The sequence below is a fragment of the Akebia trifoliata genome, chromosome 13 (assembly GCF_017979445.1).
Source record: "Akebia trifoliata isolate Shusen 1 chromosome 13, ASM1797944v1, whole genome shotgun sequence".
NCBI classification, from domain to species: domain Eukaryota; kingdom Viridiplantae; phylum Streptophyta; class Magnoliopsida; order Ranunculales; family Lardizabalaceae; genus Akebia; species Akebia trifoliata.
The window spans coordinates 17,836,615-17,852,915 of NC_141387.1; the positions used below are offsets into that span (position 1 = coordinate 17,836,615).

Genomic DNA, 16,301 nt, shown 5'->3' on the forward strand with positions numbered 1-16,301 from the left:
CATGTAGATATTTTTTTTCTTGACAAACCCTTTTCTTTTTGTGTAGGGATGGGGGTCTTATGCATGGCGTGGCTTTAGGCAATCGCTTAGATGGCCTAGTGACTGAGCCGGCCTTCCAATAGACGACTGGTCAACCCGTCTCGTTCCTTGAAGGTACCGAGATAAATCAGACGAGTCGTTTCACACGAGACTTAAAATCATGATACCGGTGCTCGTCTTAAAATCGGGCAGAATGAAAATCTGCCCGAGTTTCCGAATTACTCCGCCCGCTAAAACCTACGATCGTCACAATCTTTCGATTCAACGGTCTAGATGTCAGGAGAGAGCTCCGAAGATTCACGAATAGTTAAGATCGAACGTTCACGAATATTTATATTATAAATTTTACAAATTTTAAACGAAAAGGGAAGGGTTTCGAATCCGTAACTGCCAAGGTCACTGTTTGGGAAAAAAAATCTCTTTCGAAATTCGAAGTTCTCTCTCATAGTTTGTTGCAACAAAGAAAGAAAGCCGCGTGCGTGTATTATATGAGGTCAGAGAAACAGAAACCCTAATTTCTCAAAATTTTTCTGTTTTTCTAGATTTCTTATATCTGTTTTACAATTTCGATTGTCAAATCTATTTGTTCTTCCTTTGATTTTTTTTTTTCTTGCTATCGATTCTTTTGATCGAATTGATGTTATGATGAGTGGTTGTGTTGTTACATTGAAACCCTAATTTCTGACTCAATTAGAAATCATTGAAGTAGTTGTTTTGATATTTTGAAGGTGGAGATTAACTTATTTATTTTGTTTTGGATGGAAAACCGATGGCAGGAAAGGAAAATTGGAGTTCGTTTGGTTGATCTGTCGCTTCTAGAAGTAGTAATTTTAGATAAAGTTTGAGTGGAGAAGAGGAAAATTGGTTAGGTAGTCTGGTTAGGGTTTTACTATAGAGTTTTGTCTCGTTGATCAACTGTGGTCTGTAGTAGCTAAAAATTATTCTATTTCTTTTAGCAGAATATAGTTATGAAATTTGGAAAAAAATGATTTGCACTGCACATTAATGAAATTTAAAGCTCATGTGCATTGGAAAATTAATTTGAATTAAAATTTTATTGTATGCTTTTGAGCTTAGTGAGTGTGAATGTGAACTTGAACTAGAAACAATAAATTGAGATATATGTGGACAGATTTGACACACGTTCTAGGTTTTACCTTAGGCAATCATACTACTTCTAATGGGTTTGGTATAAAAGCCTGAGGCTTTATGCTGATAGAACAAAAGACCAATTATGCTCTACGAAGCAGGATTTTGTTGGAGTGAAACAGAGACAAGGATGTTGAGATGGACAAATTGAAAAACTAGGAAGGATAAAATTGTAAACAGTTATCCTCAAGGGCATTTAGAAGTGAACCCAATGGGAGACATTGATAGGTTGGAAACCTTGTCAAAGCTCTGATTAGCTAGTGATATACTTGGGTATGTCGGGCCATGCATGCCCTTGAACACAACCTTCTCTTTTGAAAAAGACGGTTGTGGGGGTAGATTTATCATAGGGTTTGCTGAGGTTGTTAGCTAGTTGAACCCTTACCCATGTTTGGATCAAGGAGTTAAAGTTCATCCCATGTTGGGACTGTTCTCCTTGTGAGATAGAATGCAGCATTCTACCCCAATCAAAGGGAGGAGATAAATTAAAGGAAGTCAATTAAGATGGTTTGAACAATGCATAACAGATACAACTAGCATCAATGGTGACAACTGCTTTGGTGTAGGTTTAAGACTCAAAAGGGTGAAAGGAAGGCTGGAAATGATGTCAATTGAAGTGGTAAAGATTTGAAAACACCTTCGTAGGATATATAAATTTTACTAGAATTAAATAGAGAAATAGGATTTATGTTGACTCAAAAGAGTTTGGATAAAGCACTATAAATGAATATGACCAAAATGGACATATATTTAGTTATAAAAATGGATGGCTTGGGTTGTGAACAATCTTCTCTTTCTGCTAGTTGGTAAACTTGTAGCCAACCTCTTAGTTTGGCTTGAACTTGTTGTTTATGGAGGACAAGGTGCTGATATTTTAATATCTCTTCTTAGAAGTTGGTTTATTAGTAGCATAACACGGACATGCTAATATGAGTGTGATCAATACCTAATACTCTTGCACTTGACAATATAAATAAGTTTGAGACTCAATTTATGAAGACAACCTTTCTAAGAATACATGTTAGAGTCTTATCATGGTAAGCTGGGATATTCTCGAGTTTAGAAAGTTGATTGGATCGTGAAAATGTGAGGTTTGAACTAAATCAATTGTAACTAAGTTTGCCCAATTTTCTTGGTGACTAATATTATGGAGATTGCTTCCATTTGTATCTTGATGCTTATGGTAAGAAAGGAATAAGCTCACTTTTGAGGATAATTGTGGTCGTGGTTCAAAGTTTTGTGTCGTTTCAGAATGTTTCAGTATAGCTTTCAGATTTTGGCCAAGACTGTGACTTAGAATATTTCATGTTTCGAGAATGTTTAAGTTTTTCTCTAGACCTAACTATTGATTCAAAACGAGATTTTAAACCTTGATTATGATTCCTTTGGCTAAATTTTCGTTAAGATCAACATAATGCTTTTTAATTGCTAGTCCTTGAGGATTTTTTTTAGTAATTCCTAAGGAATTTTGGAGGTTTCAGTTTCTTCACTTGTGTGTCATAGTTAGGATCTCGTTATTGATGGCTCTTGCCAGTGATTCCATTCCTCTTTTGTGTCAAATTATATTACAAATTTGTACATTGGAGTTTCTTCTATCAAATAAATTCATCTTTACTGATCAATTTTTTTATTTTTTTTAATATTCATCCTTGTATATCATGCTTGAAGTTTAGAAGACGTTAAGGTTTGGATTTGCATTGAGGAGGAGGAAAGAAAAGAAAATTGAGAGGAAAAAGATTAGGGAAAATAGAAAAGACAATTAGGTTTCTCCATATATATGTGCTTCTTATTACACCAAACTTCAAGTATGCCACAAAAAACATAAAAGCCTTAAAATTCCCCTAAGGTAAGTATAGTAACAAAAAAACTCTAACCCTCGACAATCCTCGTCAAGTTGGAGCATGTATATTATTCATGCCCAGTTGGCCAATGATCCTACTGAATAAATTTTTTTTTTTTTGATAAGAAAAATATTTCATTAAACAAAAGAGGCGTTGGGTGAGATGAACAACCAAGCCAAACCAAATACAACAATAGTAACCAAATTGAACATTACTAACCCTTTCCCAATTTGCTACAAAATCATCAAACGTAACTACTCTAAATTCAATGAACAGTTTTGACCAGAAAAAAAATGAAACCTAAGATAGAGATTATAATTCCTTTAGGAGCTTAGAACTTTTCTTAAAAAATGCGTCTGTTTCTTTCTTTCCAAATACCCTAACAAATCGCAAATGGCATAATACTCCAAAGAATTCTCTTGGCCCCTGAGAAAATCAACCCAGAACGTAACCAAGCTTTAAAGAGATCCCGCACCGAACGAGGAAGACACCCTGACAGGCCAGCCAAACATGCTGAAAAAATGTCCCTAGATTTGCAAAGCTTCTCTACAATGGAGCCAAAGATGATTTGTGGACTCGCCCTCACTTAGGCACATCAAGCAAACATTAGCCTCACAAAAACCTCTATGCATCAACATGTCTGTCGTTAGTATTCTACCTAAAACCATTGTCCAGGTAAAAAAATAATCTTGGAAGGCACTTTTGGACCCTACACAACTATTGAAGGGAAATTAGAAACCTATGTGCTGGTCAGAAAGTTGTAGAAAGACATAGCTGAGAACAAACCCCGAATAACTTGTCTTTGTCCTTTATGCTTAGTAGTGTCGAGGCAAATTTGAAAATGATGGTTAGGGAATTCTTGTGGAACGACAGAGATGGAAAGTATCACTTAGTAAAGTGGAAGGTTGTTTGTGCTCCAAAGAAAAATGGAGGTTTGGGTATCAAAGGTTTTAGATTGTCTAATTTGGCTTTGCTTGGGAAATTGTTGTGGCGTTTTGAGAAGGAAAAATCAAGTTTATAGAAGAGTGTAATTAAGGCAAAATTTGGGGAGAAAAGGTTAGAGTGGGAGAGTGGGGAGGTGAAGAATTCTTTCGAGGGTGGCGTTTAAAAGGGTATTGTGAAGGTGAGTTAAGAGTTTAGGAAGTGGATTAGGTTTATAGTGGTTTATGGGGAAAGGAATTGGTTTTGGGAAAATAAGTGGACCAACGAGACTCATTTTTCATTACAATTCCCCCTATTCTATGAGCTTTCGACTTGCCTATTTTTGCCTTTGTTAATCTTGTTGAAATTGAGAACTCGGGGGATTTGGGTTTTTTAGGAGAACCTTCAATGATTGGGAGCTTCAGGAATTAGTTGATCGATCCTCAAAATTGGACCTTTTGCATGTTTAGCCTTCCGAGAGTGATTGCAGGGAGTGGATTTGCACCAAGGAACGATGTTCCTCAATTAGCTCCTTTAGGTCCTCCCTTGAGCCCCACGAGGCCGGGTGTTTTCCAGTCGTTACCATCTCGGGAGTGGAAGTCTTATAAAAAATCTCATTTTTTGTTTGGCTAGTTGTTTCTAGTATGCTTCTCACCCTTGATCATCTAATCAGAAAATGTTTGATAACCCCAAACTTTTGTTCTTTGTGCTATGCAAGTTAGGAATCTACTGATCATATTGTAATCCATTGTTCTTTTGTAGCAAATATTTGGTCCCACTTTCTCCAGCTTTTAAAATTAAGGTGGGTTTTCCCAAATTCCTTTTTGTCTTTCTTTACATGTTGGAGTTCGATAGGTTTCACTGGTTGGTAAAAAAATCATTGGGCTTTGCTCCCTTTCGCAATTTGTTGGGGCATTTGGTTGGAAAAGAATATGAGAATCTTTTCGGGAGTTGAGAGGTCTCATTGTGATCATTTGTTCATTCTTGGGTTTTTGTATTATTGGTGTAAGATGGATGTTACTTTTAGAGGAGTTTTCTTGGAGGAGTTTGTGTTTAAATGGGATGCCCTCTGCTCCTTGTAAAGTTTCTCTGTTGTCGGTTTTTCTCTTGTTTTTGTTTTTTGCTTTGTAATTGGTCACCTTGACTGATCTGTTAATATATTCTGTTTTTCTTATACAAAAGTCACTTTTCTTGCTAGATGCTTATATAATCTTGGATTAGATGAGAGATTTTCATTTGCTGAAATTGCAAAGTTCGTGCCATGTCTAGTCAGAGGGGGGGGGGGGGGTCCCTTGTTTTCTAGGTGGGTCAAGTGTGATGATCTACTCACCTAGAGCTATTCACATACACTTAATGCTATCAAGGTCTCAAAGTTATGTTAGGCAATGTATTACACTTAAATTCTCAGAATTGAAGGATGGCATTCATTGTAATGACATTCATGACATTTGTGTGCAAATTAAAGCATAGGCATAAATCAGAAAGAGGAGACACAAGATTTATAGTGGTTTGATAACTTGCTTACATCCACTCCCATAATCACATTCGCAAAGGTCTCGGTGTTCACTAATCAAAGAGGTTTTCGATTCACCTCAACCCGTACATGAGATTTTTTCCTAGGCTAAATCCCAAAACCTTCTTGTTTGAGAAAGGCAACTCCTTACTTTTAGGAAACTCAGAACCTTGTCGCTTGACAAGAATCCTAGACTCAAGTGAGTGCTTAGTTTTTTGACAAGGCAAGACCAAAAAACTCCTTTGAAGGTTTTAAAATGAAAAACAAAACTTACAAGGATGACTCAACCGATTCTTTTAAAATGAAGCCAAATGCTTCAGATATATAAAACAAAATGTTGGGCAACGACTACCTTTCTGTGGCAACGACAAAGAGTCAAGTGGGGCACAAATTCAAATTTTGTGATAGTTGCACACTATCAGTGGCACCGACGAAGTGCATAAAACTGCTCATTTGATCATGTTCCGTCGGTAGCAGAGGGTGGCACCGACATGTCTATTTCTTAACAGACTTGTCTGATTTGGGTGTTTGGGACTCACAAAGACTTTGTAATCAATTTTTTCAATTGATGAGTGAGGTTCCAAAATGAAGTGTGGGTAGGTCTGGGTGGTCCAATTACTTGGTTGGGCTATGCACACACATGGTCGTTTTGTTGAGGTGTCTGAGGTTGCGCGTCGATGCCGAAGTCTTCATGTGTTTTTCAATGCAAAACAGTCCGACACATAACTTGGTCTCGGGATTGACAAAAAGTGGAACTAGCAGCGGCATGGATGAAATGTTTTTGCTCAAAAGGAGAATAAAAAAGGCTAAGCATCCAATTTTTAGTCTCATTGATGGAGAAGGTTAAAACATACTTCCTTTAAGAGATAAAGAGGCCTTTAGAGTAGTGAAACATCTTTAGTAATAAAGGAGTATTCTTGACTCATTTTGCTTCACATGGTAAATGAATCCAATATAATCCCAAGTCACAACACTATCATCAACATACATCAAAAGAATAGTTTGACCCTACCAAAAAATGGTATGATCTGCTTAACATCTATAAAAGAGTGCATTTTCCACACTATTTTGCTAATCTTTTTAACTATGCTCGTGGAGATTATTTGTGCTTAACATCAATAAAGAGTGCATTTTCGACACTATTTTGCTAACCTTTGTAGCTATGCTCGTGGAGATTGTTTGAGTTTGTGTATTTTTTTTTTCCACTTATAAAATTTTCAACGATTTCTTTTAAGGTGAAAGCTTATAGGTAAATACGCATACACCTTTTTAGTAAGGTCACCATGTAGGAATGCATTCTTCCCTTATAGATAAAATAAGAGCCTATCAAGGTTGTCAATGATAGATAGATGCAGATGAATGAAGTTAAGTGCGGGTACATGGGCAAATGTCTCTCTATAATCTACACGTATCTTTTTGTTAAGGCTTTAGCAAGCAGTTGGGCCTTGTACCTTCTATGCTGCCACCTGCTTTATATTTCATTGTATATACCCACTTGCACCCAATTGTGCACTTTGGTAAATGCACAAGTTCCCAACTAAGGTAATTTTTTGGTAAGTTAAAGATTTTATTGAGAAAAAAAAAGGGGTCAAGATGACCCCTAGAACAACTTATCGAAAGAGCAAGGGGACAAACACCTTTAGACAGTCTCTAGGTTACAAACCAAATCCCACCTTACAACAAAGTCCTAAAAGAAAATCCCCTTGAAGTTATAGAAAACTTTCTCCCAAAGAAACAAAAGCCTCATAATCAAAAGAATAAGGTTCTGCAGTTGGAGTTCTTTCCCCTAAACATGTGACGATTCCTTTCTTTCCAAAGCCCCTAGCAGATGGTGAAGGAGAGAAGGCTCTACAAAATACGTTTAGAAGCTCTGAAACGATAACCCCAAGCAAGCCACGACTCAAACAAATCACGAATAGACCGTGGGAGGCAACAAAAAAGAAAAAAAACTAAAGAGATTAAAGAATTGAGAGACACTTGATTAGCAACAACACAATGTAAAATAAGATGATCCACTGTTTCCCCATTTCAAACGGTCAACATGAAACAATTAGGAGTTTGGAAGCCTCTTTTAATTAACTGATCCAGTATTGTCACCCTTCCCAATGCAACTAACCATGCAAACACTGAGACTTTGAAGGGGACCTTGACAATCCCAAATGTAGGAAGTCGGAAAAGACGACATCGTCGCAAGCAAAACAGCCCCATACATGGACCGTACTGAGATAACTCCCTTGTGCCCTCCCACAGTCTGCGGTCCTTAGAAACCTCACCATGCTGGTTAAGATTCCAAAAGCTCCAAAAGTCTCCTCACACTTTGCAACTCCCAATCATTGAAGTTGTGCCTAAAGCCAAAATCTCACGATCTTTCCTTATTGTCTCCCACCAAAAAAGACTTAATCAACTTCCCTTTTTTCACAGAAATTGCATATAATTCAGGGAAAATCTCCATTAAAGGTAAGGCCCTGCACCACCTATCTTCCCAAAATCGAAATCTACTCCCCCTTCTCACTATGAATTTCACCTTGTTGCGAAAAGATGAAGTTCTTCTTATAATACCCTTCCACAATCCATAGTCGTGACCCCCTGTTGTATCCTTGCCCTCCCAACCAAACCTCTAAAGTCATTTTTTTAACAAAGCTGAGTTCATAGTCGCAAAATGTGTAATGCCTAAGCCACCATGTTTCTTCGGAAAACAAATCTATTTCCAACTCATCATGTGGTACTTCCTCCTATTTTCTTTATCATGCCAAAAAAAAAAAAAAAAGTCCCCACAAATTTTATCCATCTTTAGTTCCACACTTCGGGGCAAGGAAAAAAACGAAAGCAAATAATTGGGAATGGTAGACAACATACTCTTGATCAAAGTTAATTTCCTTCCCATGGAAAGATACCTCGCCTTCCATGAGCTTAACCTCTTTCCCATTCTTTCCAAGCATGGCTCCCAAATTTCATTTCTATATTCCATACCAAGAGGGAGATCCAAATAAGATGTAGGCAAAACTCCCACCTTAAACCTGATCAAAGCCGCAAACATTTCCACCCCATTAGTGACATTCACCCCAAATAGTTTGCTCTTGTTCAAATTCACCGAGATTTCAGATATTGCCTCAAAACGACCAAGTACTCCACTAAGAAATTTCAACTGAGAAACTAAATCGTCCAAAAAAATAAGAGTATTGTCTGAGAATTGCAGGTGAGAAATGAGATGGCCTTGGGTACCTACTTTGAAGCTAAATAGTTTCCTCTCCATCACCTCTTTGCTAGCATCCTACCAAGAGCTTCCATAACCACCAAGAACAAATAAGGTGATAACGGGTCACCTTGTCTTAACCCCTGGAGCTCTTAAATAAACCTTCAAGAGACCCATTTACTAAAATTGAGAATAGAGGAGAAGAAACATACTTCATTATCCATCTTAACCACTTTTCCCTAAAGCCCATTCTCCCAAGAACGTACATTAGAAAATACCAGCTTACATGGTCGTAATCTTTCTCCAAATCAATTTTGCAAACTAGACCTGGATCTATGCACTCATTTGCAATGCGAGCACCATCAAGGATTTGACAACCAACAACAAAAGCTCTTCGATAAGGTCCAATAATGCTTTGGATTACTCTATTTAGTCTTGAAGCCAACACTTTCGATAATATCTTGTAGACTGACCCCACAAGGCTAGTGGGGGTGAAGATCGGATATATCATCCTCTCCTTTCTTGGGAACCAAAGCGACAAAATGCAGTTCAACCAATGATCCAAAAAACCATCTCTAAAGAATTCCCCTAGGGCTGCCAGTAAATCAAATTTGATTATCTCTCAATAAGACTTGAAGAAAGCCACGGAGAAGCCTTCTAGATCGGGCACCTATCATTCGTCATTCAGGTAATTGTAAAGTTTGTATGACCGTAATAAGTTTGAGAACGTAAGGGTGCTTGTTGATAAAAAAAGATAAATTGTCAATAGATATAGAGGTATCTCAAATATTCACAAAAAAGGAAAGGGGGCATGTAATAAGTTTGAGAAGAGGAGTGCCTTTGGAGGAAAGTGATTGTGGATAAATATAGGGTGTGTGGGAATGAGTTGGAGAGTGGGCTGACTAGAGGTACGTTGGGTTGTGGGGTGTGGAAAGGCATCTTGAGAACACTTTCTTTATTTAGGAAAAATGAGAAATTCAAAGTTGGGAAAGGGAGTAAGGTGAGATTTTGGGAGGATTGGTGGTGTGTGGATGGTCCTCGCTTATGGAACTTTTCCCTGATCTCTTCGACTTGTCCTTGAAAAAGAATCAAGTAATTTCTTTTTTTTTTAAATCACTGGGAATGGGGCAACCAATTTGGATTTTGGGTTTAAAAGGGTATTTAATGATTGGGAATTGAAAATTTTAGGAAGATTGGTTTGTTTGGTGGAGAGTAGTCACACAGAGGGTTCTTTGGTTGATCATAGATTGTGGGGTGGTGTTAAGGATGGGAGATTTTTTGTCAAATCTATGCACGACACTATTGCTTCAAGGAGCTCGATGACATTCCCTCATTCATTTGTTTGGGGTGGCAAGATTCCTTCTGAGATCTCGGCCTTTTATGTGGTTGGCGGTTTTAGGGAGACTTCTAACATTGGACCAGTTAATTAGAAGAGGCTTTATTTTTCCGTATCAATGTTGTATGTGTAGATCTTATGTGGAAACTTTGGATCATTTACTCCTTCATTGTCGGGTTGCTCATTAGATTCAGTCCCACTTCTTTTCACTTTTTGGTTTGGTGGGTTGTTTTTCTTGCTCAGTTAAGTCGGTTTTGGGAGTAGTGGTTGGCTTGGGGAGGCTCCTTTTCTTCTTCGAAGTGGATTATTTGGTTTTTGGCCCTGCTTGTAGTTGTTGGGGTATTTGGAAAGAGTGTAATAGTCGCGTTTTTGAGGGGAAATAGTTTAAGATTGAAGATTTAGTTATAACTATTTTGGCTCTCATGTTCTCTTGGAGCAAACTTTACAAGGAATTCAAAGGAGTTTTTCTCTGAAGATTTTATTATTAGATGGGATAGGGTTTGTTCTTTGTCGCTTGTGTAGTAGGTGTTCATGGTTCTTTGTTGGTTTTTTTCCCTTTGTTTTTTGCTTTTTTCTTTTTGTTGGTCCCCTCGACCCTCCTTGTGCTCTTTTAAAAAAAAAAAAAATTTATCTTTATTGATTAAAAAAAAAGGTTGAGAACATGAGGGTGCTTGTTGATAACAAAAATTAATCGTTATAGGTAAGGTTGTATTTGAAATATTCCCAAAAGTAGAGGGGCACATGTAAGTTTGGAAACAAAGGGTGTGGAATACATTCACCAAAAATTGTACTTGACAAAAGAAATATAATTAATTAAAAATTAATTGATAAAAGGTAAGGAAATATCTTAAATATTCACATAATGGTGCTTGAGTGTAAAAAGTTTGAGAATATAAGAGTGTGCTTGTTGATAACAAAATTAATTTTTATAGGTAAGGATGTATCTCAAACATTCCCAAAAGTAGAGGGGCACATGTAAGTTTGAAACAAAAGGGTGTTGAATACGTTTACCTAAATTTGTACTTGACAAAAAAGATAGATTTAATTTAAAGTTAATTGACAAAAGGTGAGGAAATATCTTAAATATTCACAAAAGTAGAAGGGGTTGTAAGTTTGATTGAAAACAAACGGGTGCTGAGATTGTACACGTTGACATAACAATGTTGCTGAAGACAAAAACTATTGGGGACATAAATGGGATTTATTAAAGATCATTACAAAACAAAAGTTAATGTTCCTCTAGCTGCAAGAGGATTTTTATATAGAGTACATATTTTAAGCAATATTCCCTTATCTTTATTTTTTGGGCTCTTATAATCTCATTGAGAGCGTAGTATAAAGGAAAGGATTCTTTAATCTGTTAAGGATATCTAATCCCAACCTACTACCAAGACCCTGGATTAGTTCTGGGATTTAAATTTTTTATGGTAACATGCCAATAAATTGTAACTTGTGGGTTATCTTAGATGATGTAAATTAGGAGATTTATAGGGAAGTTGATGTAGGATAATGTAAAGTTGAATGGTGAGAGATCCCTTTCAAAACAAATTGAACTCAAAGAGAATTTCCACTCAATCATCTTCTTCTCTTTCACACCCATATCTTAAATGATGTAAGCTAGGGGATTTCTAGGAAAGTTGATGGAGGACAATGTACAGTAGAACAATGATAGATTCCTCTCGAGAAGAAAGAAGTTAAAACAAAATACATAGCCAATCATCTTCTTCTCTTTCACACCCATGTTCAGAATGTTATATAACTCGTTTCCCCATTCTAGAGATTTCTAAAGCTCCCATCCTTGTGCATAAAAAATCCTAAAAGAAATTCAAAAGATCACAAAAAGACGATCTAGAGCTTTTTTGACTAGCAAATTGTTTACAATAAATTTTTTGGTGGGTCATGCTTCACCCTACTTTTGTTAGTATAATATGAGAAAGTGTCTCATGCTCGCCTTCCACAGTTGTAGCTTCCCAAATTGATACTCAACCGCAAACACTTAATAATGAATCTTGAGGAACCTTTCATCCAAAACTCAGAAGGAATTTCTCATTATTACTGTTTTTATTTATTTATAGGTAAACTGAAATTTTATTAAAAACGGCGTACGAGATGACTAACCAAGGATACAAGAGAAAGCAAAAAGAAAAAAACAAACAAGGATCTCACTCAAAGCATAAAGTCTCCCATTTAAAAACAAAATCCTCAAAGAGAATCCCCTTAAAAAAAATATCAGCCTTGCACTGAGAAACCAAGAATAGACAAAATAATGTTATGGTGCTCCCTTTCCACCCCCAAGAAGATTCTTCTATTCCTTTCCAACCAAGAACTCCAGCACACTGCAAAAGGGCGCAAAGCCCAAAGTTATCCTTTCCTGCCAGAGAATACATTTGGTCCCTCCCTTTTTTTAGTGTTTTTTAACCTCTTTCGTGCATCTTGCTAGTGGATTTTAGCTAGGCTAAGTGGTTTATGTTCATATTCTTTCTGTGAAAATTGACTTTTATTTTTTATTAGACTTATGGATTATGGATTTGATTAAGAATGATTAGTCTTACTAGGTTTGTCACTTGCACACACAATCATTCTCTCTCTCTCTCTCTTATTTGATGGTGAATGTGTTAGGGGTAGGGCTAAAGCTCAGGTTGGGGTTTAGATTAATACTAGGGTTAAGACTAGGTTCGAGTTAAAGGATTAGGTTTTTAGGAAACAAGGTTTAGGTGACTCAACGGTTTTCCAATTGTTAGGTGAACTTTTCTGCATCTTCAAATCCCAAAGACTTGTAAGAGATTCACGTACTATTTCATTACATAAATTAACCTTTGAGAAAAATGTTAATCCTAATTGATTGATAAAAATAATTGGAAATTCAGGAGACTTAAGACTTCCTAAAGATTTTATTTTCCTCTTGCGACTCAAAAAGGGTTCGTTTTTTTTTCGAAAATGGTATTCCCTCTTGCTCACTATAGTTGTAAGCCCATGTAAAATGGCTTTGATCTCATTCTTTATGATCTTTTGAACACCAATATTGTGATTCCATGTCCTGTGGTCTTTGAATATCCATGGACCTCTTTTCCCATTGCTGGTTCATAACAATATCAATTGTGTCCTCATTTTTTACCTTAGGCTTGTTTGATACCCTTTTCTTAAGTTCTTGGATTCTTAGTTTGAAAGACCCAAAGTATTTCCACATCAGATATACTAAGGGAATTAGGCTAGATAGAAAATATAGGGAAAGTACCTAAGTAACGCCTGTTGCTGTCCTTTTTGACGGTTAAAACTAGAAAGGGGTGCTATTCACTTTCTCAGATTTGCCAAGAAAGCATGGTTTTCATGGGTCACTCCTTGAAATACAAAACTGTTAAGCATTGTTGTCAAGAATGGAACATCCAGAAAATGGGAAAGCTGACTTTGTAGTTCCTTCAATATTTTTGTGTTGTAGCCTTGCAAGCTATCTTAAATTGTAGCTAGAACTTTCTACATGGGAGCTATAATTTATTCAATTCAAGTAAAACTCTCTCTGTTTTCTAGTTGACTGTTTGTTAGGTGTTTCTTTATCTTCAATTTTAACAGTTGCATGTACTTGAAATTCTAATGGATATTGTGGCAGCTTAAGTACAGATGATTGTTTGTAGTAGCTATTAGCGCTAGTTCTCTAAGATTACTAATTGAAGTTCTTTTCTTCTGATTCCATGTAATAATTGATACTCAGTGTAATGAATGTGGCATTTCAGGTGTGATATGCTTTTGAGGCCAGGATATATGGGGATTGCCTGGGTTTGGTTTTCTGATTAGCTGCAGGACTTGGGGAATCAGTAATTGCTATCTAACTGATCTTTTGGTATCAGATTCACTTGGATTCTGCTGTTTCTTCTACTGCCATTTTTGATATAAGGAGAGAGTTTAATTAGTGATTCAGCATCATGCCATCTTCTTTGCATGATCAGTCATCTAATTCTGGTATTTTGCTCGAGTCCCTTCATTTGAATATCATGAGTTCCAAATTCAAATACCAATAAATTGTGAAACACAAAAATATATCTAATACTTGAATAATATATCTAATACTTGAATTGCAGGTGCTTGTCAAGATACTTTAAGTTTTGACCTCAAATAGGAAAGAATATGGTACAAGTGATTGGAATGCTGTTTGATTTTGGAGTTTTTGCTTAACTCAACAGCCTGTCCTATTTTAATTGTACTAACTGGAGTGCTTTGAAAGGTGAAAGTGAAATAATAATGACAAGCACATATGGAGAATTCTTTTTTCCTCTTTTAGTTTGTATAGGAACTTTAGATTCCTTGGAGTTCAAGTGGAGTTGATATACAAGAAGTGGTCTCCCATTTCATGAAATTGAACAACATTTAAGGCACAATCGGAACAAAGAGTTGAGGTGGTGTGCAAGGGATTTAGAACAAGTAGAACCAAGATAGAGTATGTAGAGTGCAACTTAAGCAATGACACTCGAAGAAGAAGTGTTAGCCAAAATTGATGCCCGGGAATTGCCTTCAAGCGACCATTTTTGTTACCTTGATTTTTTTAACCTATAAGGTTGGAGAAATTAATGCGGATGTTCTCGTAGAATTTTATAGCTGGATGGTTAAGGTGGAGGTCTAATTATGAAGTGCTATATGATTGACTGTTGCAATGAAATCAAAAGGAAATTTTTTTAAGACACTGACAAGACCACCTATGCATGCTTATGGAGCAGAATTTTGGGCAATTGAAAAACAAATTGACTTTATTAACTCAAATAACATTAGAAACAAACACATTAATGTCTATTGTGATGATTTGGCAATGTGCAGTGAAGCCTGATTACAATCTCAATTATAAGGATTATGCAAGTTTAAGTGTTCTAAAAGAGTGTGATTAAGGCCAAAACGAAAGTGGGGGTAACGTAGCAATTGCAGATATGAACTCACTTGAACTGATAGAAGACATGGATTTTGACAGAATTGATGAACACGATTCGTTCAACACACCTCACATTTTTGGGATAAGGCTTTGACAATGATGAGGTGGGGACAGTTGCAAGTCGCAGAGTTGCAACTTATCGATGTGTTTAGTGGTGTTGTTCCATCGGCATTGAGTACCATGGATGGTAGTGTTTGTTTGCATTCGTAGCCAAGTTGTATACCATTTTACTAGTTTGTGATTTGGTGTGCCATACAGATATGTGTGTTGTCTCTTTGCTTGCTGATTCCTTGTGGTTTGAGAAGAGTGGCTAAGTTTGACAGGATTTATCAATTTCGCATCTCCTTCTTGCTTGTGGGTGAGATTAGCTTCATGTGTCGTAGGATCTGTTAAATTGTTATGAATTAAAAACGTGCATTTTGATTTTTCTTAGAATTGCATTCAGAGGATTCCTCATTTGTTTCTTTTTTCTAATCACTTGTCATCCATATTGGTGCATCAGGGTTCTGATTTAAAAAATCTATGATATGGTATATTTACACTACAAAATGGGTACTTAGTTTATAGTTTATTCTTCTTTAAACTCTTCTATGTGTACTTTTATTTCAAGTAAATATTTACTGGGATTATATCAGTCTCTATCCTAATGTGGCTCAACAAGATAGGTAGACACAACCAACAAACCTGAGTATCATCTAAATAAATGTGGACAACAGTGAACCATGACTCAAAATTGTATTAACATTGTGAAGTGAATTGTACAATCAACCACAATGGTAGTTGTACAGCCCTATCTCTATTGAATTGGTTCCTCCAAAAACCATAAGTTGCAAACTGTGAGCCCAAACTGCTATGCAAAGTGATGAGCTGGATTACCATGTTCTAGTGTCGGCCATTTTTCTACTTCTAAAAGCCTTATGTATAGATTTTCCTTCTATGCAGGGGTTCCCCTTTTCTGGTTTTGTGGATTGTGGATTTAATTTTTATCACTTCAATAAAGAAGGGCTTTTCAAAAGTTTAATGGGTTCCACTTGTGCAACAATCCTTCTTTATGTTTTTCTTTTTCATTCCTTATGTTTTCTTTTTCTGACGGTGTCAACTTGCTAAGTTGGTTAAAGTCTGCCAGTTGGGGAGGAGGAGGAGGGGGGGGGGGGGGTTGTATCTCAATGTAGATACTAGATTTGTACGCTGTGGTTGGTGTAAAAAATGTACTTGTGATAGTTATTTTGTTAGAGAAAGCGAGGGTATGTTAGCCCTCCTTATTTGTAAAAAATACTAGGGAACAACGCTAGGAGCCATATTTTGTTCTCATGACTCGCCTTCAGGATGATGAACTAATTATATGCTGTTACTGGGGTTTGGGAAATGGATTATTTGAAGTTTGGATGTCGAGGAAC

General features: G+C 36.6%; 1 protein-coding gene across 1 annotated transcript in view; it reads left to right on the forward strand.

Annotated features, from left to right (window-relative positions):
* Positions 1-320: 320 nt before the first annotated feature.
* NF-YA7 (nuclear factor Y, subunit A7) overlaps positions 321-16,301 on the forward strand; it is a 32,064-nt gene continuing 16,083 nt past the window's right edge. Inside the window, exons 1-2 of the mRNA XM_086420807.1 lie at positions 321-532; positions 13,721-13,946. Coding sequence (XP_086276933.1) covers positions 13,910-13,946 — 37 coding nt within the window. The 5' untranslated portion in view covers positions 321-532; positions 13,721-13,909. The remainder of the gene's footprint in view (positions 533-13,720; positions 13,947-16,301) is intronic.